Below are 18,032 nucleotides of genomic sequence, written 5' to 3'. Positions count from 1 at the left end.
TGAAGTAAAAAATACAATTACTACTAAGATGTTATATTAACAAAACTTATAAGGAATACAAAACTAACTAAGGACGTAAATACAATTTGTGGTGAGTTTATGTAATGCCTGTGTAAGAATTTAAGTACTACATATATATCTATGTGAAAACCAACGAATATTGAATTTGTGTTTGCCTGTTCTGAAAAAACTGATCTTTGAATTCTCTCAAGATATTTAATACTACATAATTGTAACATAATTATAAAGGCATACACATTTGACATTGATACATGGAAATTCACGGATGTGATATAATCGCAATGGCACACCGTCGCACGTTTACGAAGCGGCTACCTAGTGAGTATGTAACAATATTGATTATAACGGCAGAAATCTTCATTTCCATGCTTGCTTTTTGTTAGATGAGCCTGAAAGAATACGAATATTGAGAATATCGTGTGATTACCTACCTTGACGTGGTTACATATATGTAGATTACGTAATATGATAACATTTGTACTAGATGATTTAATGTATGTAATGTAATTAAATGTATGTAAATGCGAAATACATACTCTTTCGATTAGCAACTGCGGACGTCTGCGTACTCTCTGCCAACGTTGATGACGCTGTATTAAATGACGACGTATGAATAGATGAAGAAGCCATTCGTCTGTATTTCTTTAAAAAGATTGCCCTAACCTGTTTGAGAGATAGATAATTGTAACTATGTATGTTTGTCACGCCATTGAAGTGTCAGGTTTGTTATAAACGTGTCGATGTTTTTTCGTGTGTTTTGTTAATTGCATGCAATACAAAACAGTTCTCTAGGTATAACCCATGCATAACATTAAACATATATAATCTATTTTGTTTAACTCATAGTTGTAGTATGTGCTTACCTCGTCGTTGGTCAAACAGTGACATATAAAAATAAACAGACCCTGGAAAAAACAATCAAAATATCAATCTTGTTAAGATCACATAAGTATGTGTTTCCCATAAATAATAAATCATATTTACATAAAGGATGTTTAAGTTATTCAGGGCACCTTGTCGACCATCGACGTAACATTGTAACTACTGGTTACAGGTACAATCGATACATGTAAATACCAACACTCATTTCAGTAACACTTACCTGGAGTGAGTTACAAAGCACGAAGAGATACTGGAACACAATAGTATGCTTGTTTACGCTGAACAATCCGAAAAGCCAAGATATACCCAGTAGTGGTTGCAGCATAAGTATAGCACGAATACCGGTTCTATAATCGAATAATGATAATATATAGATCATTTTTAGACTTTATTTATTTATATGTTTCTTATATACATAGGTTGTTTTTCGCTATTATCAGTGCGCCCTCTGAGTCGAAATGACGTACCACTAACGCACAGAGATTCGTTGTACCGCAACTAGGTATGCCAATTCACTGACGCATCATTGACGTAACAGAAAATTGTATATTGATATCTTGAAAACATCTTACTATCTTTGTGGAAAATTGTAATTCAATAAACTGAAATGTGCATTTTATAAACAAAATAAGTGTAAAACGAAGGAAATCAATAGCAAAGCATTTTTGTTTACATTTACATATAATTTACATTTTTCTTGAAGAAGGACCTCCAAGCAGGCAACAAACTGATTAAATTTAGTTTGGGGGATTTTGACCCCCTACAAAATAAGTATTGTAAAAGTCTCGTGCATCGGGTCTCGATTTGGTAAAGTTGTTTTCTTTCAGGGAATCGTAAATTTGCGACAAATACTGTTGTTGTAATTGTGTGAGTACTTTAAAATAGAAAATGTTACCAGTATCTTTATATTTATTGAGATAGAATACTTTTTTGACAAAATGCTGCATTGACATCTTGGCACTACTTAAAGTATCTATAATGCGAAAGGAGTCATATTATACTCGACTCCTGATAACATTTATACATACCGGATACGCTGAGCTTCTGACTTATCGGCGTTTGCCTTCAGTGTCATAAAGACACGGATGACTAGAATAAGAATTACCGTGTTTATCTTGAGAGAAAGAAGAGTGTGATTATAATGGATTAGAAAATAAGGAAAAAATGGAGAATATGTGTAATAACAAATTTTATAATTCTCACACGTGTTGTCGTTACGACACATCATAAAATACGAAACGCGTATGATTCATTGCATGTTATATGTATCTATTTTGTTATATAACTACGGATACTTACCAGAATTATTGCCAAAACAGGGCCAATAAATGCCCAGCTCAAACCTGCTTCTGTAGAGAGCCAACATTTGCCACTTCCTTCGACACCATAGCCATCATGGCGAACACCAAATGTTATCCCGACTACGACTGCCGGCAGACCTATTGTTAACGACACAATACACACAGTTGTATCACTGGACAGACTATTGTATCGATCAGATGCGTACATATACGTGAAAAAATACCTTCACTGAAATAAAATCATGATATCGCATATATCAAATTACAATTATGATGTACTCACCCCATCCCAATAATAGATACATCCAAGTTTTAACTTGTTTGGCAAAAGCCATAGTCGATTTCATATAAAGATGTATTCCTTCCACGAGCATCCATGAAAAAGTGGCCAAAAAGAAATAATGTAGCAGGACAGCTATGGTTGTACACATGGACTTGAAACAAAAACAAAAAAATATGCCAATAAGTAAATGCACTTTCGCCGATAATAACACTAAGTTCAAAAATATGATTGCAGAACGCTGATTATTATGCATTTTGAAATTTGGGTTTCTTGTTTAACCCTTGTGTACAAATATTTCTAAAGCATTTCTCTAACTTCACCAGATTGAGATACGATGGAAACAAGCCGATTTTGTAGAGGATGACAAGAGTTGGTTTTGGCTGTAAAAAAAATAAGAAATTGGAGCTATTTATGTGGGCGATGAAACACGTCGTCAAATCCTTGATGGGCAAGAACATTGTTTCTCATATAATCGTTTTACAGTAATATGAGGTTATTACGAGAATACTTAAAATTATGCACGAAGACAGTATAGTGCAGTATCGACCGACGCGCAGTGGAGGTCGATGCGCGGCGTACCGTCTGAATGCATACTTTGAGGTATCCTCGTAATATCCTTATTATTATACATCGTTTCCTTCCAATGATACACCATGAAAATGCCGAAATCCAAAATGTTTAGAATACAATCAGCAAACTTATTTGTGTGGAGTCTGGTCAAACTCTGGTGGTAGCCATGTTTGTTTTATTTTTATTAGAGAACGCTTACGCGCGTTTGGAATTTCCTAATGTGGTAGGATGAAAATACCCCGTGAAATACCGCAAAATTACGGCACGCTGTAACTTATGGCGTTATGGTGACAGATGTATAATAATACCATATATGAGTAAGTACCATAACATATGAAAGTATATATTTCTACTCACCGAGTTTGATGTAGCGTCGACACCACTTATAAATATTACCTGTCCAATCAATAACGCCAGAGCAAGGTTGGAATGCACGATAATACGTTCAGATTTCAATAATCTTGAAAGAACAACAACATGGGTATATTAATTCAAATATTCGACCATTGTGATTTATATATACCATGTACCATGTGTATATTATGCCATCAATAATTTATATAGCGTGATTGAAAGCCTCATGCTCGTCATAGCCTTTAGTAGTGTTGAGAGCGATGATGGCATGATACGGAAGCTGCTCTGAAAAGTCCAATTTCAGGTCTTCTGTGAACCATGCATAAACATGTTGGTGTATTATTGACTGTTACATTGTTTGACTATGTGGGTATACACAATTCAAATAAAAGTGTGGGATAAAACGTTGACATATAAACAAATATTAAAACCATTGATTTACCAGTGTTTAAGGTTGAATAACATATTTCATCTATAGTGTAACTAAATAAATTGGTGTAACGTTGATACTTGATACAAATTACAATTATCTGATTGGTCCATGCAAACAAACTGAATTGTTAATGGGCATGAAGCTAACATTTCTGCTATCTTAGACATAGCTTAAATTAAAAGTTAACCACATTTCGGAAAAATTGACATACAAAGCTTGCAGAATATAATGTTAATACCATCTTCGTCGTCTATCAGCTAAACATGTTGCATCGTTATATTTAATTGTGTTTTATATAGCCGCATATATGTGAGGCACAATTTCAAATTTTCAACAATTCAACGTTTTTGCGCATCCTAATTTGGGTTCACTCTATAATTAATTAATCAATACAGGTTCTTTTTTTTCAAATTAGGTTTATAAGCCGCGAAATCAATACTTGGGTGCAATATGTATCAAATTCGCGACCTTACAATATCAAATTAATTAAACCTGAATAGTGATTTTCATTTGTTATCCTTGTTATATGATACCCTATGTTAATTCATCCTAATGCCGGATTGTCACTCCAAACTTGGCTGCAAAGCCATGTCCTGAAAAACAAGGGCCTGCTCCCACAATACATTACTTCACAGTGTGTACGCGACAGATATACATATGCATGAACGAATTACATCTATGAGAAAAACCTCTCACACTGCTTCGCATGCTAGTCCTGTTGAGTCGTCACTGACATGTTGTGAAAATGCAAAACTAACTAAAATTATAGGTTTGTAAATATGCAAATAATCTTTCATACGTTGTTTTTTTAACATTATCTCAGTAAAATAACTCTGCAGCTTAGTTGGGCATATATAAAAGACAGAATTTGATACGTCGAAAAAACTTTTAACAAACAAGCTGCTTTCTGATTGGTCTTACTGTTAGATGATATAATCGGGTAGCCAATCAGACACAATCTTCGCATTCAAGTTTAAATTCTGTGAATATAGACACTGATAAAAATGACTTACTTTCCAAGCAAATAAATCAGCAGTGTTATGACAAGACATAACACGGAAATACTCGTTCCAATATATGTCAGATATTCCAAGACATCGTCATGAACTCCAAGGTCAATGGGCTGTACAAGGAATCAAATTACCATATGAGAAAAAAACACACACATATACAAATATTTATATTTCTATTTTTCTCTGAATTTGACGATCACAATGGCTCAGATCGTGTTTGAACACCAAACATTGTATCGTGTTGCCAAATATCCGATGGAAATTGGATATATGAAAACGGATTATATATTTACCAGTGCTTCAAATAATTATTTGACCGTTGCGGCAGACAACACAATTATGTGCAGTGAAACCATTCACTGTTTATCATGCCAAAAACTTCGGAACTTATAATTAAAACCTGGCTGCAATCACCATTACCGCTGATTCAGTGACAGTCATTTAGGGATGGACATAACAAGTTCACCACGATTACATTTAAATATTGCATTGTCAGTGCAGCAAATTGTCACATTTCGACTCTAATTAAGGTTAAAGAGGGGGTCGGTATTGAATAATTAGTTAATTACCAAGTAATGTTCTACACTTGATGAACGTCCAATATTTGAACACCGTGTACAATAACTGATCTGTAAAAACGGCATAAGTAAATCGCGCTTTCGCAAAATGATATTTACAGGTAACCCACGATAGTGCCTCAATAGTCAATGTGCATAATAACGAGTGCATTTTAGTTAGTTACGGATATTCTGTAAAATGTGTTTTTTTTCGCTGAGTCAGTTGAGCGGCGCCGTCACGTATATCCTGCCAACTAATGGAGTAACAAATCACAGAAATGACACTTTCTATGGTGCGAGTGTTGTTCTGATTATTGGACCACTTAATCCCATTTCTCGCAACGACAGTTACAATGTGTCATAATAAACACATGTTCGCAAATTGTAAGTTATTATAACATCTTCTTCATGACGAGCAGGGCATTGGGGGCACAGAAAAGGTAATTTCGCATTTGGAGATACGAGTAATAAAATTGGTTCAATGGATGACGGGTAAATTGCGTTTACATAATTTGAAAATGTTCGTCTAATTACTAAAAATCCGAGACGATAACAAAACTTGGAGACGGTAGTAACACTAGTAAAAGTTAACAACCAGGAAGACATTAATAAGTACATCTGTTTATTGGGTTGCCGTTTGCACGTCAGTGTGCGTGTTGCCAATCAGGATAATATTCACGCATTTTTGGTAAACTTAGTGATTTATAGAAAACGATAAACAGTAAAAAATCGACAGTTTGTGTCATAGTAGGATATGAACTAAATTGCCGATATTTTTACAGTTGTTTCACACAAAAAATCCATAAAAAACAAGTAAATAGGTAACTATTTCCGCACGTTTTCAAATAAGAAATTTCCATTATTTGATTACGGCCTATATGCCATGTATCAATTCATCGACTCAACATCTTATAAGAACGTAATGAGCAGTTTAGCGTGGTTCTTTTTGTACATATATTAACGAAATGCCACTTAATATGCCACTTGGGATTGCATTATGTTAAAATATTTGGTAAGTACGAATCAGGATTTTGAATCAGAATAAAAACAAATTTAGAAATATACTGATCTAGTATCGATATAATGCTCCCTTTAATGTAGTTAATTACCATTAAACAGATGACTAGGCTTTCCTGAATTTTACACTATTAGTTTATTAATTTCAGTTGTTCACAAAACTCAGACTATAATATATAGTCATAAAAGATAGATCAAACATCCACAAAAATTAGTTATTTCTGGCCCATTTACCACTAAATTCTGTGGTAAAAAAGGTGTCATCACATCTCAAATTTCGTTTTGTGAACGAACGCTTGTTGACAATACTAATTGTCGCGTTATCATGATGTCCGATTACCGGAACCACAGTTCGATTACTCGTTACTAAGCTACCATAGCAATTTACGCATTTATCATTGGAACCTATATCATCAACTCTTTCAAATATCTTTATAACAAATCGATTATTTCAATTTAGTGTGAACACTAAAAATGCATGTTGTGAATAAACTGCGTTCATAAACTGATACTGTGAGTGCAACTTTTTACATAACACATACAAATCAATTAGCCTACAAAATGTGATTACCTCGTTGAATTGCATCAAAATGGCAAAGTTGGTGAGATGATTGCAGTGACACACGCTATGTGTTGTGTTACTGGCGCCTTCGTCTAATTGACAACCAGCAACAGACCACTCACTGCGAATATCGAAAAGAAAGACAAGGAAGTTAAATAAAATACAGATAATAAATCGCGAAACTTCCAATGCAAATATATTAACTACACGATGACTCTCACCTAATTTCGGGATCCCAGAATGCACATCGTTGGAAATTACCAGGATCCTGTAGGGTTAATAAAAATTGTTTAATTAAATCACTTTGAGATGGTCTAGCATCAAGATAATAAAATGTATATGTCATGTAATCTTTGACTCCTTCATACGCGTTTTCGTTTTGTTGTTGATACATCGCATTGATTAATTTCTTTTACGCTTTTGGAGTATCTTACGCCCAGGTCAATAACGCACGTGATTACAGAATATCCAGCTGTGCAATATCAACTACCTATCAATCATCCTTGGGCGACTGTGCTTATCAATACACATTCTCATAGGACCTCGATCTCTTCGTTTTGGATGCCGACAAAAAAGTCGATTATACTAGCCCTTGCTCCCAATATCTAATTATTGCGATGTTCTTTGATTACACAGATGTAATGACCTAATAAAATCTGATGTGTAATACATTTCGTCGAAGTTGATTGGTACATATATCATGATAGTGTCACGTGATGCAATATCGTGATAGTTTTGATATTGCTTTACTGTGTGATATAAATCATATTAATGTGACTGGCACTTGAAAACAATTTTTACGGTTTTTACGGACACACTTCGAGCAAGTTTACTTTTTTTACATGTTTAAAGTCGGGTTTCGTTTTAAAGTAACACATATATTTAACGTGACAGCGTACGATCATTTCCCCGTGTTCGTTTGATTAGTTCACGCGGAATGTGTAAATGCAACTGATTGGATTTCCTCAAAAATTAGTAAACCTGTTTCCAATGTGTCTCTAAACGGTAAATTTATTAATGGCCTCCAAAGAACATGTGACTCATTAATCACAGCTATGGTAACCTATCAGTAAGCAGGATAATCCATCGGTAATCTGAGGGTAATCTATCGGTAATCTGGGTTCAAGGAAGAGCGATACTGTATGCAAATCAGTTGGAACGCAAAGGAGTCTTGGATATGTTACAATCTACGATTTCAATGTTAGTTTTGACGTTTAAAATAGAAAAAAATCGTATGCATGAGATACATAGGTAATTTGAATTTGTTCCTCGCAATATGTATGGTTAGTCGTATCTTATCGCATTAACAATTACACAACCGCGTTCACCGTGTACATTTTATTATTAATATATAATTAGATAGAAGTGAAAAGTGATATTACGTAATGTGGACTCACCTTCATCTTCTGAAAATAAAACGTGACAAAATATGTCGCAAAATCCCCTACCAGACCATCGTCGCGTGCAAACGACACGGAATATATGAAGCTATTGAATGTTTCCGATGTCAAATCTTCCAATAGGGTTACCTGTGAGGAGGTTTCGTATATGGTTTTCACAATCAATATGCTTAGCGTACCTGCATGAATAGATATAGTATGTTGATAATGAAATTGTATGCGTAACCACAACTGACCGTTCAAAAACTAAACATAGTAATACACGTTATGTCAACAGTTTCGGCTTTATCACTGTAATTTTGTGCTCACACTATAATAATAATCCGTACAAACTCTAGTCTAATATCTAATTATAAATTCTCTATGATGTTGAATGGGTTTTGTCGGACAAATTGTGCGTCCGTGCATGTATAAAAAACAAATAAATGAATAAACGCTGCTCGGACTGATAAGTATGATATATAATAAAAAAATATTTGGTAATCGTAGTTCTAAGTAACTATTAAAAATAACTAGACATTTCGAGCAATAGCTCTTTATTGATGACCATGGTATAAAAACAAATGACGTTAATACATGTTACAAACTCCTTTAATGAAATATTTCACTCTGGTCTGATTTTCAATGGTTGTATGGTGGAAATAATATTGACGTAAATACATTTGTTCATTGATTAAACACATAATCGAATACGTGCTGTAGCATAATTTCTTTAGTGTATTCTTAAAATTTGCATGACTGTTTAGAGCTTTGATATAATTATTTCTACAAATTATTCTCGCTGAATGTAAATTTAATTGTATTCAAATGTTACCTTCTGATTGGCCAAATATTTCTTTTGGTAATTCTACTGCACTTGTATAATCCAATCCGCTGAGTTCTATGTAGTAATCCTGTTCACCAGGTTCTATGTTACGAATTATATGCAAATCTGAAAAAAAAATACGTACACAATATCAGTTATTTTTGAATTAAATACGAAAATATGTTAATTAAATAATATTGTATCCGATGAAACGTGTTTGAAGGAACTCTTTGTGGAGTTTACCTGAATGAGAGAGCACTTGCCAAATAATGTAAAGACTTCTCAAATAAGAACTTCTGTATGCCAAAGTACTCTCATTCAGTCATTACCTACCCATAAAGTCTATTTTGCTCGTGGTGTATTTAGAACATTGATCTAGGAAAATTGGGACTGATTTATGCGGATTTGGTCTTCAAATTAGGCTACGTATATGGCCATTTGCGCTGTTATATTGACAGATTGTATTCATGGTTTGACTTAGATGTGAAAACAATTTTCTATTTTTATGTTCGCTGTGACTGTATTTAACCTATCTATACAAACGTACTCTGCGTGGTGTTATCGAAGTTTCACAACTTTGCATACTATAGCTGACACAAATTCACGAAACGAAATGAAAAGGACACAATGAAAAGACGCGTGACTGTGAATATAGGAGTATGATGAATGTCTTTGATATGTTGTATTCGACCACTGTTCCTTAAGTCCACGGCTACTAATTATGAAGGCTGTTGAGAAAAATGCTTCATACTTGCGCTAGGATGAAACAGTCAGAAATCATATATTTCATTCTGTCTCCTACGATATTTCACAATTCCACAATGGTACAATCCAGCTAAACAAAATAGAAGGTATTTTGGAGGCTTATAGTGCTGCCTAAGAGGTTGGTGCGTGGCGGCAATTGACAAAAACAAAACAGTAGACAGTATGCGACACGCTACGGAGCGTTCATGCAACAAACACACTTTTCTGTTCTCGGATGTATATTCACATGAACGTCAGAAATGACTTACCCAAATTATCTTTAGTGAATACATCCTGGTCATTATTAGTATTACTTTTCGAAGCAGCTAATGCAGATAATTTATCCGTCAACCCCAGAACTTCGGCAATAGACTCATCATTATTCTGTCAAAAACCAGAATGTCTTTTGTCATTACTAGCTTTGCATCCTAAAATGTTTAAGACATATTACTAAACAATGGTAATGTCATTTTGTTTATTTTACATAAGCGACATTTCACGTGACAATGGCTAAGAAAAGAAAATAGCACATTTCGCCTGTTTTAAAGCATTTTATCATTGTTTATTTATGGAAAGGATATATCGGAATATCTCACAATTTGGCTTGGTGATATATATCTTATTATGTCTTGGAAGTATTATGAAATTGACAGTATATGCTTTCATTGTCGTCTGCGAAAACTTCTGCTAAATTGCCATTATAAGCATATTATTTGACAGTTTTTTTCTAAAAAAAAAACAGTTTGACATTGAATTAAAAAGTCAACAAACTGCTTTTAGCTCAGCAGATGTTCACTGCTATAGACGCAAAGATATGTGAAAAACGCCATTATAATTTAAGTGAATATTCTGCCAAATCATTCGTGTTACTATTACACGATGTTCTCTACTGAATGTCAACGAATGAATTCCATCCCCGAATAATACTCACGTTCATAAGCAACGTCTCTTGATTGTTCTCTCGCAAAACGTAATCACATATGTACACTAGTTGCTGCAAAAAGGAAACATAAAAACACTTATTTAGTCATAATACCTTTAAAAACCATAGTTCTGGCAAAAATATATCAAAAGAGCGTAGAAATGACTTTCTTATATGTTATGTGGTATTACTATGACAAATAGTACCTCGAACATGTCTGCGGAAACGCTGTTGATTTCAGCTATTGCCGTGGCAATATTTAATAAGTATGTAATAGTCGTTGAGCTCAGCTGTTGTGCATAGTCCTGTAGTAATGTCGTCACTTTTATTAGTATATCAGAGATGGTTTGGTGATCCATATTTGTGTTACTGGTCACTACGGAATGACGGATGTTTTCTAAAATCAACTGAGGGGAGAATAAATAATTAAACCAATGGCGCAGAGCATTTATAATGTAATCTTGACATTTCAAAGTGATAGATTGGAAATTGGAAAATACATAATATCTCAATTTGGCCTTATATTTAATGGATTTATTAATCGAAGATGCAGACTGCCAAAATTGGAGTCGTTACATTTGGCCTCATCAAAGTAATAAATATACAATCGTCGCCGTGAAGCAATTTTAGCTTTAATCAATCGTTCGAACTGATTACCTAACCAAGGGATATTTTTTACAGAGTCAAGACCCGGGGACATGTATTGAACAATTTGTTATTCTCCTTATGAACCTTCATGACAGTTCACTTTCCGTTATATCTATATGTGAAGTTTTACAATTACGAACTTTATACGTGATATCGTTGCAATAGTCGTCAATATGCACGGATATCTGTAACTGTCTATCCTAGTGATATCTCCATTCATTTGTATGTGATTGGTTACACGCCTTGCATACATAATTGTTTATGTCGCAGGTTGATTCGCTATATCGTTTATCACTAACACAGTTAGAATACTCACTTACCTCGACCTCTTCATTATCACTGATTCCGTGATATGGTGTGCTATGTGGTGTCACTTCCGGCATGATTGTAGGTTCAGGAACTGTGATATCTACAACACAGCACAGATCGGACATGTTGTTTGTAGACCAATTGATGTAATATCTTTAAGTATATTGATGCAATTTGCACAATGATATTACTTTTTCAACAATGTAAGTTTTATGTATTGTTTTATTCTTTATATTTAATATATGTATTGATTATAAAGTTACGTGATCGTATAAAAATACATGTCAAATTCATTACACAAAACAAAGCTACATATTATTCACCAACCTTTCAATTCACAAACACCGGGGAATGTCAACTTGCAACTGAATGATTCCCAACGTCCGTGGACTGATCTTGCCATCACGGCACATGCAGATTCATTTTTCTCATTTTCCCACTGTGTATAGGATGGTTGGTTTCCATTTACGTCCACCCATTTTGCTGAAACATATTCCAGCCCGATCCAAATGAAATCACTGACAGAAAAAAAGGAAAAGGAGGATAAAACAAAAGTGCTCACGTGGGAGCATTGTCAATTTTTACACTTTTTGCGTGGGGTTGAATCCTGAATCACGTGAAGGATTGGTAACTTACTCGGGAATACTTTGCAGCATCTTTGTAAAAATGTAGTTTCCTTCTTTTGCATCATCTATGACAGCAAGATTGGCAGCGTGCCCAGTAACAGTATTACATTCGTCGAGTGCCGAATCTTGGTGAGCAGTCGCCGTAAACCAGTAACAGGCGTGTGTATCGGGATTATAGAAGGAATCACTCGGCGCATCGTCAATAGGACATGCTGTTAAAGATGTAATACCATACAGGTGAATAAAAGTAAAACGAAATAAGGCAAAATAATACCAAATCCAAATCTGTTATTTCTAAAGCAAATTTTAAGTCTATTAACTAATTAAAATGATAATCACGGTTCTATTACTATTACAATGCCAGAATCAATACTTTACATTATTATTAGTTCCGATTGGTTTCAGTAACAGTGTCATACACTGCATGCTCTTATAACGGATTTGGTGATGCTAGTAAAAACCTAAATGATGTTGAGGAAAACTATTTGCCAAGATTGCTTGATTGTACGTGCACCCTATATCTGATGAGGTGTGTCAGTCGTATGTTATCATGTGTCAGTACTGTTGTTTTGTGTTGGTCGTATCATTATACCCACTCAAAGTTTATATATTGAAACTGGTAAATGATAAACTTGTACGTAATATATTGTTGGGATAATATAACATTTCTTCATATTAAGCTCCCGTTTCGTGACGATTTAAATACATGACAAGAACATGTATTGTGACATTGTTTCAACTAATTGGTTCTAATTATATGTATATGAACCTACAGTATTAATAACATCAAATTACCTGCTAAAATAGCATGGCATGTGGTGCATTGTAACGATATTATTCAGTTTGTACAATCATGACGGTGGTAGCCTTTGTGTGGGGAAAATGTAATAGTATTGTTGTCTGTATTTACCTATATTGTCTTCACTTATACGCGGTATTATAGCGTCAACGATGGAGTCATCCAGGGTAGGAGGACTACCCTCTCTACATACATAAGGGCGTAGTGTAGTACATACGTCCGTGTCCCAGTGGCCATCACTCAATTCGAAAGCGCACTTATCAAGTTGTGACACGCCTGGTGCCCATGTAGGATTTGCATATATTCCATCTAAAAACTGGACGCCGGTCACTACCCACAATGCACCAACCCATGCTAAAAATAAATAAAAAAAAACATAACCAGGCATATTAAGGCATTACTATTACTCATTAATAGGGATATTGTATCAAAATTAAATTATTGAGGTAAAAGCGAAAAAGTTCTAAACAAACACGTGTATTTATTAACATACAACATATTCTATTTCTACATGCTTAATGCATACATGCATGTTCCATTCACGGCGAGCATTTGGAATTAATTATCTAGTTGAATTCTAAACAAATTCCCCCGTACATTATCTGGCATACATGAAATAAATCTCAGAAAATAGAAATATCGAACTGTATATAAACAAGAACAGTTTCAGAAGAAAAAACAACAATAGATGCAATAAGTTCAGAAGAAATGCAACAATAGATAAAATAATATATAGAGATATATATTACCTCCAGCATTATGTCTACACATTATTATATTATTTGAATCATTACAGTTTACGTAATGTATCTTTCCATAATAACCAGCTGGTGATGAAGTATCATCATAATTGATCACTGTACAATTTCCCAAACCAGCAGCGGGAGATTCAGTTGGTGGTTCTGCATCCGTGTCTTGGTCAGCGTCAGTATCAGTATCAGCTTGTTCAGTCGGCAAATCAAACCACGCACCAGAGCTATTACGATTTGGTAGAATCCAAAGTCCATTGCTCGATGCACTGTATACAAATTAAAAATGTGTCATTGAAGTATCGTAATAATCCTCAACGAGTAAATTGTTTTCATAGGTTTGCGTAAAATACACATTTAAGCGAAGTTCAAGCAATATAAACGTAATATAACACAATTCATCCGTGTAAATAGCCAAGGTATTATTATGTACATATACCACATATACATTAGGTGTCATATATGCATGTAATGTTGTTACCTCGGCTGTTGGATGTTTTTGGCAGAGTCTAGGATAAACCTGATTTCTTCATCAGTTGACTCAGTTGGAACACTACCTCCCTTCGACTGGCAGTATTCCTCCGCCTCGTGCAAAGTTCCAGCGACGTTTGTTAATTCGTAACAAAATTCTTCATCTGCATCGGAAATACTACCAGTGGGACAGGCTGACGAAATCAAGCAAAATAGTGGCATTAAAACAGTTGAAATTGAACCAATAATATCGCTGCGATTTGATTGTGTGAAGTATACTCACTGACAGCTTGCAAAGATATATTCATGTCATCCTTGGTGGCGAGGTATCCTCCTCTTTCGATACAGTCTAAGTGGGCCATCCACCAATTTTTAGGCGTATCTCCATATATCACGCATAAACCAGCCACATCACTCCAGCCAGCAGAGCATGCCTGTCGACGTACTCGTCCATGTGGGATATCTGGAAAACAATTCATTTTTAAACTCATAATTTAAGAACTCTTATGAATATTACATCATAATTGTATGTCACTATAGTGTTTTATAAATGAGAAAAAATGGTTGTAACATAGAGATGATAGATGAACACCTATTCCCAGAAGATCACACATTTAAAGGTCAAAAGTTATAAACAATAAAAACGTTATATTAATACTAATTGAACGACGGGGTATTGTTACCTTGACTGTTTTTTAATGTTTTGACACTGGTTTCTGTACACATCGTGTGGCTAACAACTAATAACTGAAAACAGAGAATACATTTTGAAAATATGAGTCGGTTATACAGAGATATGTTAAAAACGCATTTTACTGGGCATATAATGAGATAACTAGTATCAGAATAGATTTCCGTTTTTTTCAGAATCACGTGGTATTTTACGTAATACGATATTCTGTCTCGTTCGTAACCAATCGTTTGTAAGTTTGTATTTGTTTGAGTCATATGTTTTATACACGAGACGATGGTCATGCACGTCATGCAAATGAGTCTTGCTGTTAATGATGCAATCGGGTAGAATATATAACCAGAAACCCGCAAATAGTCCCCATACGTGTTTTTTTGAAAATAACTAGATGTAAAGAGTGAACGCTGAAGCGTAACTGTATACTCTCCTTTTAGTCACTTCTGAGAAGAAGCACGGTAACTTGACTGATGTCGACTAACAACCTGGCATGTCGCGTAATGCTTATTCAGTCAAGTACCTTCCACAGATGTGCAGAAGTGTATATTAGGGTAGGAATTGGTTTATTTTTTTTTTCAAACTTAGAAAATAAATTTAAAACAGGGCACGGAATAAAACCATTTGCCTGACAGTTCAACAGCTCTGAAAAAGAAATATCTCTTGTATGCCTCTAGTGAGACATAATTCTCGACGAAACGAACGTATACTAAGTTACAACATAGATACAGAATCGTAGGCTAACCCGAATATGTCTTTGTTCCTCGTATTCAGAAGCCATTCTGCAGAAATAGGTCTGTGGCCCATTCACAACACCGTCTTAGAACAGAATACAACCTCGTTTTTACGTAATATTATCATATTACGATTTTTATGTCATATGTTCATGTATGAAATTGGGCGAAACAGCCATACTCAGAAAAGATTCGACGATCAGTGCATCCATATTTGATCATATTCTATTTTGCATATTCATTAATTTTCACGAAGTATTTTGTTTCCGCATCTAAAAAGTATTGTTTTGTAATAAAATAAAACAATGCATTAACATTATATACATGTTGTTACCTAGAGAAGGATGTGAAATGGAAATAAATTGCTCAAATCTGACATTATGTGTTCATTGTAACAACTTACTATTTACCCAAAACATTTGTATTGTAACATAATGCATTGTTTGCAGTATAATCAGATTGTGTTCATAATATATGTGTAAATGTATAAAATTCTCACGGTAGTAAGATGAGAACCAAAATTCCACAATTATAATATGCACAGGTGCGCCGATTTGCACATTCTTATTTTATGCAAGCTACCTAATTACATATTAAGTAAGTAAAACTTATCGATTATCTAAATGTGCCGATTTATAATAAAACAACAATAAATCTGCAGTTTTTTGGTATTAACCCTGAACGATGTAGAGGGAAAACTGATATTCTGTTTCCATGGTTACCAATTGATATTAAATTCCCCAAAAAATCAGATATTAATACATGTCAAGCCAAATAATGTACGGGGGAATTTGTTTAGAATTCAACTAGTTAATTAAATGCTCGCCGTGAATGGAGGAACATAAATGTATGAATTAAACATGTAGAAGTAGAATATGTTGTATGTTAATGAAAATGTACTACGAATTAGTTCCGTTTCGTTAGAGCAACGAATTTACTGAATTAATCAAACTTTGGACTTAATAATCAAACATGACAACAACAAAATCACGTGACATTAAATATTATGAGTGCACTACGATAGACAAATCAGGGAAAGGTGAAAGAGGAAACCTAACATTTTTTTCAGTAGGTCCCATTGTGATGTGATTGATGTAATATGTAACCCGAAACTCGTGATATCCATGAAAATTAAATGTTAGGGTCAATCTATACAAAAACTAGGTAGAAACAAAGCAGTCTCTGTGGTTTTCCTCAATCTGCAGTTTATTTTGAATATACTAATCAAATTAAATTGAAATTAAGGATGAGATCTGAGTTTGTTTAACACTTATATTCAATTATTTTAGTAAAGATTCAATTTTACTACCTATATGTTGTATATGTTTTGTTAGCACTATAATTAAATTTTCTGAAATTTATTGTCAAATAAAATCATGTTTTTGATTTGTGTTTATTTATATAAACATGTTTATTTTTGGAATTGTTCACATAAATGACTACTCACTACTACTGTCTATTAAATTCAACTGTTTATTGGATTTAGAAAAATTCCGTTTCTCAAATCTTTGAATTTGTCTGCATTTTTCAATCAAAGTATCGATTTTTGTCAATGAAAACAACGTTTTTCTTTTATTTCAGACACGTTATCCAATATCTGAGACAAGTTATAATAGCGAATGTGTAAAATAACTGAAGATCAGAAAATGCCAATTTTCTTCACAAATCTGCAAATGCCATTTTTACATATAATGTGTATAACGGCAATCAGTATATTGATGTTCTGTGTAAAGTCATATATACAGACTGATTTAGAATAACCCTCAAAGTATGCGTACACTTTTTGAATGATGTCATTATTTATGCAAATTGTATGTGAAATAGGTCATTACATCATATTTTTATTGAATTGACGTAACAATAGAAAGTGGTCGTGATTTGTATAAGATTCAGAACATTCTATGGAGATTTCAGGAACGTCTTAGTTACTCCAAAGCCCTTCATTGTTTTATTATTTTTTTGGCGTTCTAAACAATACATACTTGTTATGAACCAGATACCTTAAGTACTCTGTTGAGTACACTGTATTGTTACATACTTTGATGCGTGTCTTACATTATGATCTTGACAACAATTCGCATTGCATCCTTCCGCTACTAAATTGCAAATGGCTGTGATTTTATATCATGGTGTAAATAGATCAATCA

General features: G+C 34.1%; 1 protein-coding gene across 1 annotated transcript; it reads right to left on the bottom strand.

Moving 5' to 3' along the window:
* Window positions 1–220: 220 nt before the first annotated feature.
* On the bottom strand, window positions 221–15,932 carry LOC144341642 (uncharacterized). The gene is made up of 25 exons (XM_085496460.1): window positions 15,897–15,932; window positions 15,150–15,213; window positions 14,750–14,929; window positions 14,477–14,660; window positions 13,996–14,264; window positions 13,358–13,600; window positions 12,458–12,659; window positions 12,149–12,339; window positions 11,833–11,921; window positions 11,071–11,271; window positions 10,874–10,936; window positions 10,212–10,326; window positions 9,208–9,324; window positions 8,391–8,572; window positions 7,215–7,261; window positions 7,003–7,114; window positions 4,858–4,967; window positions 3,415–3,517; window positions 2,488–2,638; window positions 2,203–2,342; window positions 1,932–2,017; window positions 1,124–1,250; window positions 885–926; window positions 558–684; window positions 221–410 (listed from the first exon to the last, which is right to left on the bottom strand). Exons 1-25 carry the CDS (start codon window positions 15,930–15,932, stop codon window positions 379–381), a joined length of 3,213 nt encoding a protein of 1,070 aa, XP_085352586.1. The 3' UTR covers window positions 221–378.
* Between the last annotated feature and the right edge of the window lie 2,100 nt (window positions 15,933–18,032).

This window comes from Saccoglossus kowalevskii, chromosome 1 (genome assembly GCF_978046115.1).
Source record: "Saccoglossus kowalevskii chromosome 1, keSacKowa6.1, whole genome shotgun sequence".
Classification (NCBI taxonomy): domain Eukaryota; kingdom Metazoa; phylum Hemichordata; class Enteropneusta; family Harrimaniidae; genus Saccoglossus; species Saccoglossus kowalevskii.
This window is presented reverse-complemented; position numbering and strand designations above follow the sequence as displayed.

Excerpts from the sequence above, each read along its gene's own strand:
- LOC144341642 (XM_085496460.1), bottom strand. The coding sequence starts at position 15,932 with ATGGCTTCTGAATACGAGGAACAAAGACATATTCGG. Across the intron at positions 14,265-14,476 it reads AAAAACATCCAACAGCCGAG|TGCATCGAGCAATGGACTTT; the intron begins GTAACAACATTA and ends ATTTGTATACAG. Across the intron at positions 411-557 it reads CGCAGTTGCTAATCGAAAGA|GCTCATCTAACAAAAAGCAA; the intron begins GTATGTATTTCG and ends GTATTCTTTCAG.